This window comes from Larus michahellis, chromosome 1 (assembly GCF_964199755.1).
Source record: "Larus michahellis chromosome 1, bLarMic1.1, whole genome shotgun sequence".
In the NCBI taxonomy this organism is placed as follows: domain Eukaryota; kingdom Metazoa; phylum Chordata; class Aves; order Charadriiformes; family Laridae; genus Larus; species Larus michahellis.
This window is the reverse complement of record NC_133896.1, coordinates 36530315-36544759: the sequence shown is the minus strand read 5'-3', so window position 1 is coordinate 36544759 and position 14445 is coordinate 36530315. Positions and strand designations below refer to the sequence as shown.

At 35.3% G+C, this 14445-nt stretch overlaps 1 protein-coding gene across 5 annotated transcripts in view; it reads right to left on the bottom strand.

Annotated features, from left to right (window-relative positions):
* Positions 1-14445, bottom strand: part of USP15 (ubiquitin specific peptidase 15) — a 64595-nt gene that overhangs the window by 33022 nt on the left and 17128 nt on the right. For 3 of the 5 annotated variants that reach the window (XR_012585086.1, XM_074571310.1, XM_074571379.1), the window contains exons 3-6: positions 11228-11358; positions 8416-8542; positions 3264-3409; positions 757-818 (exon numbers count right to left, since the gene is read on the bottom strand). Coding sequence is in view for 4 of the 5 variants with exons in the window: in XM_074571310.1 (XP_074427411.1) it covers positions 757-818; positions 3264-3409; positions 8416-8542; positions 11228-11358 (466 nt within the window). In the remaining variant the exon portion in view is untranslated. Of the gene's footprint in view, positions 1-756; positions 819-3263; positions 3410-8415; positions 8543-9175; positions 9278-11227; positions 11359-14445 lie in introns of those variants that run through there. The other 2 variants (XM_074571450.1, XM_074571532.1) reach the window with 2 other exon arrangements.

The following is a 14445-nucleotide window of genomic DNA, read 5'->3' as shown; positions in this document are numbered from 1 at the left end:
AGTGAACCTCAACTACATGAATACAGAATATCAAAAGGAATAAAAGGAACCGAAAAGAACTTTTTATGATAGATATGCTTGAGAATCAGACAACAAAGGGAAAAAACAGTTAACAATTTGTAAGGCTGAGATCATGTTAGTTTACTAGTAACTAGTTTCAACTGTTCTTCAAAATCAACAGAACATGATTTAGATTCTGGAAACAACATCAAAAGTTTATCCATATAAATGAAAAAAACCACTGCACTTCTTAATTGATGACAGCTCAACAAAGAACAAAAGCAACACGCTGGCAATGTAGACGGCAATTTGCATAACGTTTATGTGTAAATATTGTGCTTTAGACATAAAAGGAAAAGTTATCCATGAAAAAATTTACATATTAAAAAATACTGATAATATACATATACCTATGTTCACCTAACAGATATGCTATGCTTTGAAACAGAAATCTAAATAAAATTATCTAAGTTTTACAGTTTTCTACTATGTTTTTTTTTCATTTATTTTTAAGTAGGATATTTAGATCACTGGCTGAAATCAACAAAATTAAGCAACATATATGCAGGAATTCACCATTATTGTGTCACGTTCTACAATGTGCAGCACTTATAACAAATACAGTATTCAGTATATTTTCAGATAAAACATCTGAAAGCATCATTTTAAGAACAGGGTTTGTTTTTTTTTAAAGCAAAATAACATGTGAAAATATTTAAGTTATAGTGAATAACATGACTTAAATTCACAACTTACTTAGGAGTTGAAGGACCTCTAGGCCATGTTCCATCCTCATTCTTCTGCTCTATCACCAGTACCTACCACAAAAAGTGTAACAAGAAAACTGAAATAACAGTACCGGTAGATTGCTTTCTGTTCCAATCTTTTTAATGGATTTGCTGACATGTGATTGAGACAGAAAAGACTGATGTCTTTTTTCTCCCTGCACCTTAGTTTGTGCAACTTTGGGCAAGCTGCTTAGTATTTCTATGCCTCAACAATCCACGGATAAAATGACAAGACCTTACCTATCAAAGAGGTCAGAAATGATTTGCAATGTCTTAACAGCATCTATGAATCTATAGAAATCATATACCTATACAACAGCCCTGTTAAGGAAGGATATTCCTGAAGGAATTTTGCCTCTCATAAAGCACAACACAGATCGGTAGGAAAAAAATCCAAACAAACCAAACCATTTTCTGCCTTAATATCCTTAAAATCATACCTGTCTGGTTACTCCTGTATTTTTTGCAAAAGCATTCATCTAATATTAATATTCCAATAGGACAGTTGGCTAATGAGATTAATTTCCTTCAAGTTGTTATTGGTACAAAAGGGAGCACAGAACACTCAGTCCTAAACACAGGCATCAAGTGCCATTTGAAACGCCTTTCGGTATTTGAGGTTATCTGCCCTATGCTGGCAGATATGACACAGGACCTACAAAAAGCTCACGCCTTTCTGGATTGACAGCTGGGATAGCCTAGATCATCTGAAATGCCAACTAGACTCCAATATTTAAACGGAATCTAACTCTTAATTTCCAATGCAACTAATTCTGCATAATTGCGCACTGATGTTTCAGAATGCTAATTAACTGCCATACTATGTATGTGTCTACACAGTGACATACATTCACGTATGTACTTATGTTCAAAACCTGTACAAGTCATGCTGCCACTTGAAGATTTAATCACATTTTCAGTCTGAATATACTAAGACATGACATTGAAAACCAGACATCTATCATGACCTGCTTTCTATCTTGAAAAAAACAGTCTGCTATCTTTGCTCGTGAATGTTGTAAGACAGAGATTCTGCCATGTTTTCTTCCATTGGCTTCCAGGGACTACAAAATACAGTGAAGATCTAGACTTAAAGTTCACTGAAACCCCTTAAGGGCTCACTTTAGAAACCAAATGGTAAATTCAAAACATTAATTTACTCAATTACATATGTAGTTTAGAATTCCATGTTAAAAAATAACTGTTAGGTTAGATAGACTAATAGTCAGAATAACTATAATTAGATTAGGAAGCTAAGCAAGAAAAATAACAACCTTGTGTGTCAGCAAGTGCAACTGACCAAACACACATGGTCTAATATGACATTTAGCATTTTCAGAAACCATGGTTAAACTCAGTTTTGGACAATATTTGTTTTGCTGAAAGTACAGATGTCACCCAGAGATCTTTTAAAGGCTTTATTAGGCCACGCTCGCTTCATAGTTAATGTTTCACTGGGATAGAGGCAATTTGCAAGTTACATCTTTGACGCAAATCTTTTATGGGAGATGTGGGCTCTTCCAGCAGGACATCTGCATCGTTACAATTACCTGTATGAGGGTTTAAGTGCATGCAGCATGAAGCTAAAGGGCACAATAGTTCAAGCTGTTATTTTGGTGCACTGATTACTTACCTTCCATGCCATAAAAGAAAACTGAAGCACAGCATAAATACTGCTGGTAAGTAGGTTAGAGGCAAGTATTTCAAGGCAAAAGGAAATACTTTAATGTAATTTTGCCTACAATTACTGCCATCAAATTTCATCCATACATGTTTGTAGCACAACAGCATGAACTACAGCTGTTGAAAATGAACTCTATTTGAAAAACAAAGAATCAATGCAACAATCTAAAAAATTATTCTAACGATGAAATTGTTCAATCAGTTTGCATTTATAGCGGCTTTACTACATTTACTACTGTAGCTTTAACATCCAATATGTATGTTTTATATTAATCTGGAAAGATAAAAAAAGTATCTTGTAAGAAAACCTGCCATAAAGGAATTTTAAAATGATGATATAGTCTCACGCTAAAGCAGGTTTTCAAGCTCTTTTGTCTCTGTAAGTTCTTATGCGAAATCTTTTCACTTTTTCTTAATTTCTTTCTGAAATCTGGACAGCTAATTTTGAGTAGAAGACATTATTCTTTTAGAGTACCTAAAAAGTTCTTCAAATTTTGGCTTTCATTATAGGAACATATCCCAGATCCTAGGTTTTACCAAATTCAAGTCAGCCTTCCTCCATTCATTTAGTTTTACTTCACCAGGAGATTTAAACTCATCTTTAATCTCAAAAATACACTCAAAGACTGACTATTTTTATTTTGATCAATTTACTTACAAAATCCTCTATCCCTAACACAATCTATTAGGAGGCAATTTTCATTTAAAAGAAGGAAAATTGATTTAGTACAGCTACATTTTCATGAGCAAATAAATTAACGTATAAAAAAAAGAAGTAATATTACACTGTACCTGTCCCTGGTATAAACCAGCATCCTGTATGGTACTGTCCGGTTTATTCAAAGGTTCAAAAGTATTACTCATGTATTTGTTCCACAATCTGGTCTCTTTTTCACCTGGAATATTGAAGATCTTTCTTATCTCTTTTTCAATTGTATCTGTTTTGAAAGGGAGAGAACACAAGTTTAGCATTTCACTACACAAACAGTTTAAGGCTGAAGAAAGCATCAGAATCACCTGCTCTTTTGTTATATTCAAAATATGAATTAAACTTTAGGAACAGCCATGCAACTACATCATGTTGTATGACAAGCAGAAAGTTTCTAGTTTGCTGTCCTTTAAAATGTAAACAGTCAGAGGACTATTTTATTCCCTCCTGAATCTCTTAGCAAAGCAGAGCAAGTGAAAACAAGCTGATAAATAATAGATGACAGGAGGTACCCAGGTACCTATGTACTAATTTCTCAGAGTGCGGTAACACAGGAGTGTAGGTGGGTAGGGAATGATTAGAAGTGAGCCTGGCAGCAAAATCAGGTGCAGGGAGTGCAAGTCATTCTGTTCCTCTCCCTAAATCAAATCCTCTTTGGCTTTTACTCTTCTACTACCTATATCCCAGTTCAACCACAATAAATACGCATAAACTTCAATTTACACGCTCACTGAAATTACAGGCTACTCTGTAAAACTGAAGTGCATAAATTTATTTTAAAAGGATGATGTAAGATTTCACGTCCCTGAAAGATTTGCCATAAAAAGGTCTACCAGCTCCTACTCTACCTGACAGAAATATAATCACTGTTACATAATTTTAAGGTAGTATAACCATGTATATAACTATGCAAAAGTAGAGTTTGTTAAAGAGTTATTTAATTTGAATACGTACAGTGCTATACCATAGCTATACTTCACTTAGATTTTTTTTTTTTTGGTAATTAGTACACTCATAAAGGCCCATGGCAGCCAAGTCTCATAACACAGAAAACAAAACAGGAGTCAAGAAATGTACAGTTTATTCCTGATGATCACTGAAAACACAATTATAAAAATAGGCACTCTAAGCTCTTTGAGAGACATTCCCCTGAAATCTCAGGATAAAACACCAGTGTTTCAGCTCCTCTAGCACTCCCCTTGCTCCATTTTCCTTAAGATTATATTTTCTCTTCCACTATGTTAAATATGAAAAGTCAAAATGCAACCTGAAACTTCAAAGTACCTTGTAAAAATCCAGTCATTGGCTTGTGAAATACATGACAACTGGCCAATATAATATTTGTAGAAACTGTAGGCTGAATACAATTTCCCTCTATACTAGTTAACACGTATTTGAGTATGAAAGCAAGTGTTAGACTCGATCATCTGTTTCTGTAATACGGATGATATGTAGGCAAGGTAGGTGCTATAAACAAGGCAACAGGCTGTTACTTGATTTATTGACTTTTAAAAAAAATATCATGTACTGTCTCTGAATCAATTCTCAACCGATGGCTTCAAGTAACTATATTTGAATGTAAGAATGAATCTAGTCAGCAACAATTTTCCAAAAAGAAAATCCAGATTTATCAATGACTTTTACTAAAAAAAGGATTTACAAAAGACATTTTTTCATTATCTTATTAATACCATGACAACTACTTATTTGAGCATTGCAGCTTGTATTCCTTGCAAATACTAAGTTAACATTTATGTTAACTTTTAACATATTCCAGCTTCACTGCAGAACTGTTGAGAGACAGGAAGCATCAATCCTATCAGATGAATCCACATTATGTCCAAGACTCCGTGAAGAGCGTGTTCCACTTTGACTATTATGCTAGTTTTGAGGCTGTGAAACTAGGGTTCTTTTTCATACTTTCATGCGCATAACCAATGCACACTTTATAATTCTTCCCCCTGCCCCCCACCAAGTATCACTGAAGTGCTGGCTTATACTCCAAAGTGAAAGCACCTGTTCCAGTATAAATGAAAACATTACATTCAAATAGGTACAGTCTGAGGCATATTGTGTATGGGGTTCTCCTCTAGTAGCATTACATGCACATCCCATGTGTAAAATGATTAGTACTGGGATGAAGTCTAAAAAAGACAGTAAGATCTGCCTTTAAAGATGCCTCTCCCTCCATCAGCTATATAGCCACAATTTGAGATAGTTTAATTTGAGAGTTAAAGATTATGGATCCCATATAGGATATATCCTGTATTGTTAAAAATCAGGTAACTCCTCAAAAAAACCAGCTGCATGATTTAAGTACTATTTGGCAAGATTACATGGAAGAGTCTTGATGAAACGCTGGAGAAGTTCAGTGGACCCTAATACAAGTACAACTCGGCTCCTGAAGGCTAGTGCGCTCACAAGTACTGGCTAAAGGAAACTGTAGTAAAATGTTAATCTATACCATGAAACAGTAATCCCAGTTTCCTAAAGAAGGTAAAAGGCTAGTCAGAGATGCCAGAATAAATTGTCCTCAAGGGTGGCAAGTTTTACATTCTTGTATTCTGCAGCAAATTAAAGGGAAAGATGAATCAAAGCTATTTGCCAAGATCATTTACTAGTAAAAATCCAGAAGTCCATTAGGTGCAGAGCCACTGGTATAATCTTCTACAGAGTTTACCAGCTCAGTTTTGGAATTGTTTATGGCATTGCAGACATAACCTGACCCTATTCATCCATAATAGAGACTATGGATAGCCTTCCTGTAATTTTGTGGTTTGTAAAACTTTTTAATAAAGGTAGAAAAGGTCTACACATTAGACAATGACTTAATTTCATCATACTTTCATACGATTAAGACTTTTCAATGGATCGTTAACTCATTTACACTCAAGCCCTCCTGTTCTCTAGGATCAGCAACAATAACCAGACTGAAATGCTGTCTGAACTACATCTGTTGTCTAACTCATTATCTTTTTAGAATTGAAAAACCACCACCCCAAAAGTAAGTCAACAATCAGTCTCAAAGTTAATATACACTGACTCCAAGGAGAGAGTCCTCAATTGTAAGAGATTCCCAAGACGGTCCAAAGAACGCAACAAATGTTTCCAGTACCACCCCAAGAAAATAGCTGTCCTTATTAGGTCTGCCCTTTTTAATTATTTTTTCTAACTTATTGACAAACAGCTTAGCTTAGCTTCTATTTGACTGGAAAAGCAAAGGCATTCCAGGAATAACAGACATTTGAAGACTGGTAGGTATTATATTGTGCTCAGAGTATTTAAGGTGCTCCAAAACTTTCTCTGTTAATGCGAATTAAGGAAGGTCTTGTCTTGATCTTTTGAGGCAGTAAATAATATAATCAATGATGGTAGGTGGAAAAATTAAAACTTCTTGAAAAGACCATAGTACCTTATGTCCACTCACTTCAGTGGGGCTGACACATAGAAGGAAGGGTAAAAATGAATCAAGATTCCGTAAGATTCCTCTTGCATTTTATTTATTGATATAATGAACATCCCTGCTATATATTTGATGAATTCCAGAACTACTTTAAATATACTTAAGGTAAGGGTACAGGAAAAAAATATGAAAAAAAATATAAATCACCATCTTATTAATGGATGAGAAGAGAAAAACCGCAGGGATCAGTTATTCTTTCACTCTTAAAAGTGGTTTTAATTTTTCTAGCTCTTCTTCTAAGATACAAACTCTTTCGGGTGTCATGGCTAGGACGGCCCTGCTTGGTGTTCTGTATAAGACAATTCATCTTCAGAAAGAGCATGTTTTTAAGGCTTCCAAAAGCATGTCATCCACTTCTCAAGTAAGGTCAGTGTCTGGAAAGGGGCTGCTAGTGACCCTCACTGTTTCTCGTTACCCTTCATGGCAATTTTCTCGTAATTGCTAAGAGAAAATGAATATACCCACAAGTAACAGCCATTCCAAAATGCCCCACTTCTGGGCAGAGAAGGAAAATATCGGAAATTCATCCATTACCTATAAATCTAATGATACAATTAAATCCAGTATAGCTGCAAAATAGCTTATATCTGGTCCTCAGGGAAGGATAATCTTAAATTAGTTTTCCTAAGTTTCTGGGTTTGCTTAGAGAATAATGAAGTACATCTTCCCAAGTTAAACCAGCTCTCAAAAAGGCCAATTAACATGCAACACCGAAGCCTTGTTTCAAGGACAAATTTCATAATTTTTAACTTTTTATTCTAATACAAGCAGATGATTACTTAAAGATTAAAATTTAACAAAGTAAAATGATTCTGTTTTTAAAGCAAGCAACCTGCAAAGCATTAAAGGGTAGCAAGTATAAGTCACTACCTATAACATAAAGAGAAGCAAAACCTGAAAAAACTACATTGTCAAAACCTGAAAAGGCTACATTGCTGTCAAAGAATGTAAACAAGGAGTAATGGCTGGGCATAAAGTGCCAAGGGCATAAAGTACAATCCTAAATGCACAAATATAGCTGACTGAAAGACTCTTATCTCAGATACACATGCACAAATACACTAAAAATTTAGTTTATATGATCAGCAGTATCTTTGCACACGTTCTGATTGTTATTTTCAGAGACAAATGTATGTTATCAAAATAGGGTTTCAAACAATGACGCAATGTTCAAAGAGCAGGCAAAATAACTACAAATAAAGATAAGTGAAAGGTTTAATACAGGAGTCAGGTACTGGAAAAGATAGTGCCTGGCCTGCCACTTCACAAGCCAAAGAATAATGCCTTTGTAGGTCACCTTTAGCCATTAAATCAAAAATTCAATCCATTCTTGTGTTTTGTACTATACTCTTCTCTTTATATACAGGACAAAAAAGTTTTCACTAATGAAAGTCATCAATGTAAACACAGGAAAAAATGCATTTCTTACACACCAAAAGCCAAGAAAAAGCCCTATGGAATCCAATTAAGGTAATGAAAAATATCACACTGTTCATTTCCTGAAAAGTGCAAACCTCTAGAGGTAACACAAGACACCTAGATAATAAAAACATACAGTTTAAAAAAAATCCTATTAAAAATCCTAAACATTCCAAATCATTTATCTTTTAATTTTGATCCAAACAAGACCAGTCCCATCCTTTTTAATGGTTACAATACCCATCTATCATTTTACCTAGAGACTTACTTACTCAGTACTTGCTACCAAGTACTATTATTAAAGACAAGTAACCAAGTAACAATTATATATTGTTAAAGATAGTTGTGCATACCTATTGTATCAGCTTTACTAAATCTTCGTGTGACAACATTGTTCATATTTCCATTTTCACAAAGCTTTAATTCTGTTAGATATACTTCTACTTTGCAGTGCTTTACAAACATACCCTGTTCAACGACCTGAAAAACAGATTGGGATCAGGTATCAGTCCAAATATGTTTTCATATACACACTTCAAAATATTTTTGAGAACTCTTCAAGAAACTGAAGTTCAGCGAATGTAAGACACTTAACAAATGCCAAAAATGAGAACTAAATGTCTCCATAGCTTTTTAGAAATATAGGAAACAAAAAAGTACTTTCTTCCCATAATGATGATGTCTTTCAAAGTGTTAAGTACAGTGGAAATCAAAAATATACAGTTAACCAAAAGATAAGATACTTGATCAAAAGACAAAAAAACACCAGAAGTTATTTTTATTTCAAACCACATTTGCTGTATGCTACTTCCTCAAAACACAGAGGAAGTTTTCACAGTTTTCACTAATTTTCACAGTTAAAGAATACTTATCAAAAACAGAATACACACTACTAAAATCTGGATGTCACATTTTTAAATAAATCCTGTATTTAAACAAGACCTAGAAATCTTCCACTTATATTCTGATAATGAATACATTAATTTGAAGTTTCACCTACTCATTACAGTTGCTTATTATATATTAATTTTTGTAACACCTATTACAAAATAGTTAAGCATATAGGAATTTTTTTAATAAAAGTAAAATGTAGAAAGAAATATTCAGGGTCACCTCTTAAATGTTTTTCCCTTTGATCTTCCAAAGTGTAACTGCAGTACTTAGTCATGTAGACTGTTCCAAAAATAACCATCAGTCTGATATGTGATACTTCTGACAAATACGGTAAAAAAAACCCAACAAGCTACCAGCTAATTGCTAGGAGAGATCTGCTATCTGCTGCACAAATATAACTTGTATGTATGTGCCATAGGAAAAAAAAATATTAGTGAATGATTTCACTGCTGTTCAGTAGTTTGCCTTCGCTTAAATGACTGACAACCATGACATTTAAACAAAAACATGTCTTAGTTTGAGCAGCTTAGTAGGGTTTCAGCTACTAGAGTAACAACAAAACAGTTGAAGTAAACAAAACTGTGCAGTATGGCTAAGACATTTCTGAGAATAAAACTGACACTGTAGTGTTAATCCTATTAAATAAATTCATAATGTTATTTGACATGGATCAAATACAACATTGTATCAATTTAAAATTTGGTTCCACATTTAAAAAAAAAAAGTTGATGCAACAAATTGGATGAAAGAAAAGTATCATCCCACCTCTATGAAAAAAACATTAAGGTAGATAGGAGAAAGAATCATGACCAAATGACCAAAGCATCAGAAAGAAAAATTCTAAACTGGAATATGCATCTCAGAGGATAACTACTGTTCATATTGGCAGAAAATACTGAAGCTATGCCAGTTTACCTGACCACTCATTACATTCCACTATTTTTCCAGTGAGTTCCTTCCAAGTAGAAGGCAAGTTACTCTAATTTCCCTTCTCTCTCCTTCCATTTTCCCCCCAAAGTGAAAAAATTACAGAACTTTTACTTTACCATGATGACAGAAGGGCATTCAGTTTGCTGAAATCCATCTTCAGGAAAAACAGTAACAAGTTGATAACAGATATATCTTTAAAGAAGGAGAGCCATGCCATTTTAATGGATTTCAGCTCTTAGAGAACTAGAGAAAAAGAAAGAGACATTCCAGGGATGTCTCTCTCAAAAGAGATCTCTTTTATTGTATTAAAAAGTATGCTAAAAAAACCCCAACAAACTACTTATACTGCTGACCAAATTAATTTTGAGGACACAAGATTTCTTCTATGGCTAAATGTGGCACTTGTTTGAAAGGAATGCACTTCAAGTAAGTGACCAGCATGCACATAGTTAGACCATGCTCATGTCATAGAGGCAAAAATAGTTGTATTAACACCATAAGTCATATCAAACTAAATTCTAGTCATAATATTCTTTCAGCACTTTTACAGTAATTAAAATAAAGATTCCTGTACCTGAAAGAATATGCCCTAATGGTCAATTTAGAAATGGCAAACATAACAAAATATATTTTAAAACTTAAATACTTCAGTCAAGTGAGGATGCAACTGTAATCACTAACCTGAAAATCTTAAGAAATAATACAAACAAAAAAGATTATCTGATCAATAAACTGGTAAAAAGTTCTATCACCTTAATAAGGACAGTATGTGCTGGAGCAAAAAAAGAAAAATTAACATCAAAGATGTTAATTTTTTAAGTATCTCATACTGATGGAGGGCCACAGTATCCACCATACCATGGACTACTACTTGTGTTGAGGTAAGCTTTTTGCTTAAAGAAAAAAATCCCTTAGCAAGCTGCTGAATATAGAAGACTCTGCTTATCAGAAAATGAACTACCAATTACTCTACCAGCGTTAACTTTATTAGAGCTAGGCTTTTCACTAATATAGTCAATATAGTTTTAGGGTTTTATACTTAATTACAAAAGCATTTGCATTAATAGACTTAGAAGCTTCTAAAGCAAGTTCTTCTTGAAATATTAGAGGAAAAAAAAAAGAAAAGTATTATATCCTTTGCATCCTCATTTCTCAATATTAAAAACTTAAGCCTCTCAAATGTGAATAACAATTAGATATCTATAAACAACTAAAGCAGGAGTTGTCTACGATTATCATAGGCAAGGACTTACAATCTTCTAATAAATTCCTATGCAAGTCCTGCATATTTGCAGGATTATATCTGAGTCACATTCATCCCAGTGGGTAATTTAAGAGTACCTTGCGTGCTATTGGCTCTTGACCTTCCATCAGTGTGTACCAGCTAACTAGCCTATTCCAGCCTTCAGTTGGCAAAAGGATGTAGTCCAGCTCATCAATGAGATGTTCCTTGAGAGACTGAGAATCACCATCTGTAAGGGAAAGATATTTTTACTTGAATGCTGTAATTCTGTTATTTGAGTTTTTAATGTAACATTTTTCAACTAAATAGAAGAAAAAAAAATTTCTGAGTCACAGTTATGTTCTCAGTATTATGGTATTCAAAGCAAAACTCTTCTGAAACTATTTGCAAGCTATCCAGTTCATGCATAACACACCTATTACAGGTAGCATTCCTACACTCCCGAACCCAAGTGACAACTCCATATCCTCATGCAATCATAAGCACCTAACTTGTTATCACACACCATCATAGCCTTCAGAGAAACCAATCCATTTCTCCACCCACTTCACACATATTCCTGTATCACCATGGATACTTCCATTTCATGCTACCGTTGCATCCTTCACTGAAAATGCAGAAATGGGTAGTTACAGTAGATACAAGACAAAGTTTGAAGTCATTTACTCTAAAGAATCATAGAATTGCCTAGGTTGGAAGGGACCTTTCAGATCATCTAGTCCAACCATCAACCTAACTCTGACAAAAAAACATCACTAAACTATATCTCTAACCACTACGTCTACCCGTCTTTTAAATACCTCCAGGGATGGTGACACAACCACTTCCCTGGGCAGCCTGTTCCAATGCTTAATAAACCTTTCAGTGTAAAAACTTTTCCTAATATCCAGTCTAAACCTCCCCTGGCACAACTTGAGGCCATTTCCTCTTGTCCTATCACCTGTTACTTAGGAGGAGAGACCCACCCCCACCTCACTACAACCTCCTTTCAGGTAGCTGTAGAGAGCAATGAGGTCTCCCCTCAGCCTCCTCTTCTCCAGGCTAAACAACCCCAGCACCCTCAGCTACTCCTCCTAAGACTCGTTCTCCAGACCCCTCAGCAGCTTCGTTGCTCTTCTCTGGACACGCTCCAGAATCTCAATGTCTTTTTTGTGGTGAGGGGCCCAAAACTGGACACAGTACTCGAGGTGAGGCCTAACCAGTGCCAAGTACAGGGAGACGATCACTTCCCTACTCCTGCTGGCCACACTATTTCTAATACAGGCCAGGATGCTGTTGGGCTTCTTGGCCACCTGGGCACACTGCTGGCTCATATTCAGCTGGCAGTTTACCAACACCCCCAGGTCCTTTTCTGCCAGGCAGCTTTCCAGCCACTCTTCCCCAAGCTTGTAACGCTGCATGGGGTTGTTGTGACCCAAATGTCAGACTGGGAAAATAACATGGTACAACCCTCCTACTTAAAGGATCCTACGTGCTCTGGAAACACAGTCCCTACAAAATTCTTCACAGCGGCAGCAAAGTGCAGCACTTGAAAGAAGTACAACTTGGCAACCTCTTTACATAAGTAGCGTGCTATTACCTTCGGTTCAATACTTATTACAGTGGTAAGTGGAAGAGTTTCAGATCTGAGCCACTGTGAGCCTCAGACAATTATGGCAGCCGTCTCCCGTTTGGAAGTACCCAACTACAGGCCAGCAAACACCCCTCTGTACAGAGGGATATCAAACAGTGAGACCCACACATTAAGCTCCAAAGAATGAATAAGGATAACATTTAATGAGGTATGAAAATAAACAGACTACATATAAAGAATAAATAAGACTGCAATAAATATACAGTCTATTTATTTTCATTGTCCTATGTGGATGAACTGCAGAATTACACTGCACAATTAGAACTGAGCATAAAAGTCACCTTAAATAATCTCAAATTACTTCAAGTATTGGTCTTCCTCTTGATTTTTTTTTAAGTAATACTTCTAAGGAAACTAATACTATTACCTTAATTTTTCTGCAAGGACAAAAATATGTGGGTGCTATGTGCATATGAGAAGTACTGAGGTCCTCTCGTTTGACCACATTTCTGTACTGCTCATTTCTCCTTTGCAGATTGAACAAACACAGCATAATGTGACTTCAGTTAAAAAAATTATCCTGAGCATTAAAGAAGGCACACTTACAAAGTAAAGGTCCTTTAATAATAACAACTCAGCTTTTTTTTTTTTTCCTGTATTAGAAATTAACAAAACATGTTTCAACATGGCCTCTTCTGTAGGAAGGCAACACTACTGAGGACATTTAAGAGATGTGTTCACTTCCTGGTGGGAGGAGTAAACAAGATTCAGCTTATCAAGATTCTAGAAATCTCCCTACTCTACCTGCACTTGATGCACCTTCAGTTGGTTTAAAGGCTCTGTGGTTTATAATTTTTTTCAGAACTTTATTCCCTCAAAGAGGTCCTCTGACGACTCAACACTGTTTTCTATGATGAACGATCAGCTACTTTAAACGACTACTTCTTGTGCTTGCTTTGTTAACCTGAAGTTGACTATGTAGCTTTTCTTTTGAAGATGGTACGTGTGCATTCCATTACACTCAACAACATTTTTTGCATATGTTGAAATTAACTGGAATCTCTACCTGTTAATTTCCACTGCTTTCACTTCATTCAAATGTTGTGGAAATAAGGGAGCAGCATTTAAGTAATATCAGTACAACATACTGCTTCAGTTTCCTGGAATCACTCTTTCTTGAAATTAATAACAGTTTTCCTTTTCAGAGCATTACACTGCAGAATATCTGAGAAAGCACGCCCATTTTAGATTATTTCATTCTTTAAATCAGCTGCAAATTTTCAGACTTAACATTTAAGGAAGGCAGTATGAAAGCAACTACTGCATACTATGTGCCAAAGACAGGCACATTAAAAACTAGACATTTTCAGGTTCAATTTCTGCTACATAGGAAACCTAGTACATAGATTTGCAGCAGGTGAAGGAGACAGCTACTACTTGCTGAGCACTAACGCCCTTAATTTTAAAACTGCCTTCATACCAAACAGTAGATGTCAGACAGTAATTGGATGCACGGTATCACTGTCAAATGCAGAGCCATAGTTTTAGAACCATGAATGAGCAAAAAGTGAAGTTCATAAACCTCGATGCTGTGTTTATTTTGAAAGGGGTATTGGCAGTGTCAAAATGATAGAACACAGGTTTTCAGGAGTTTTTAGCAAAATGGCTAACATGACTCTAGATTTGGCCAGCTAACCCTAATATAGGCTTCACATCCACAGTAATCTGAACACGTATGTAGAT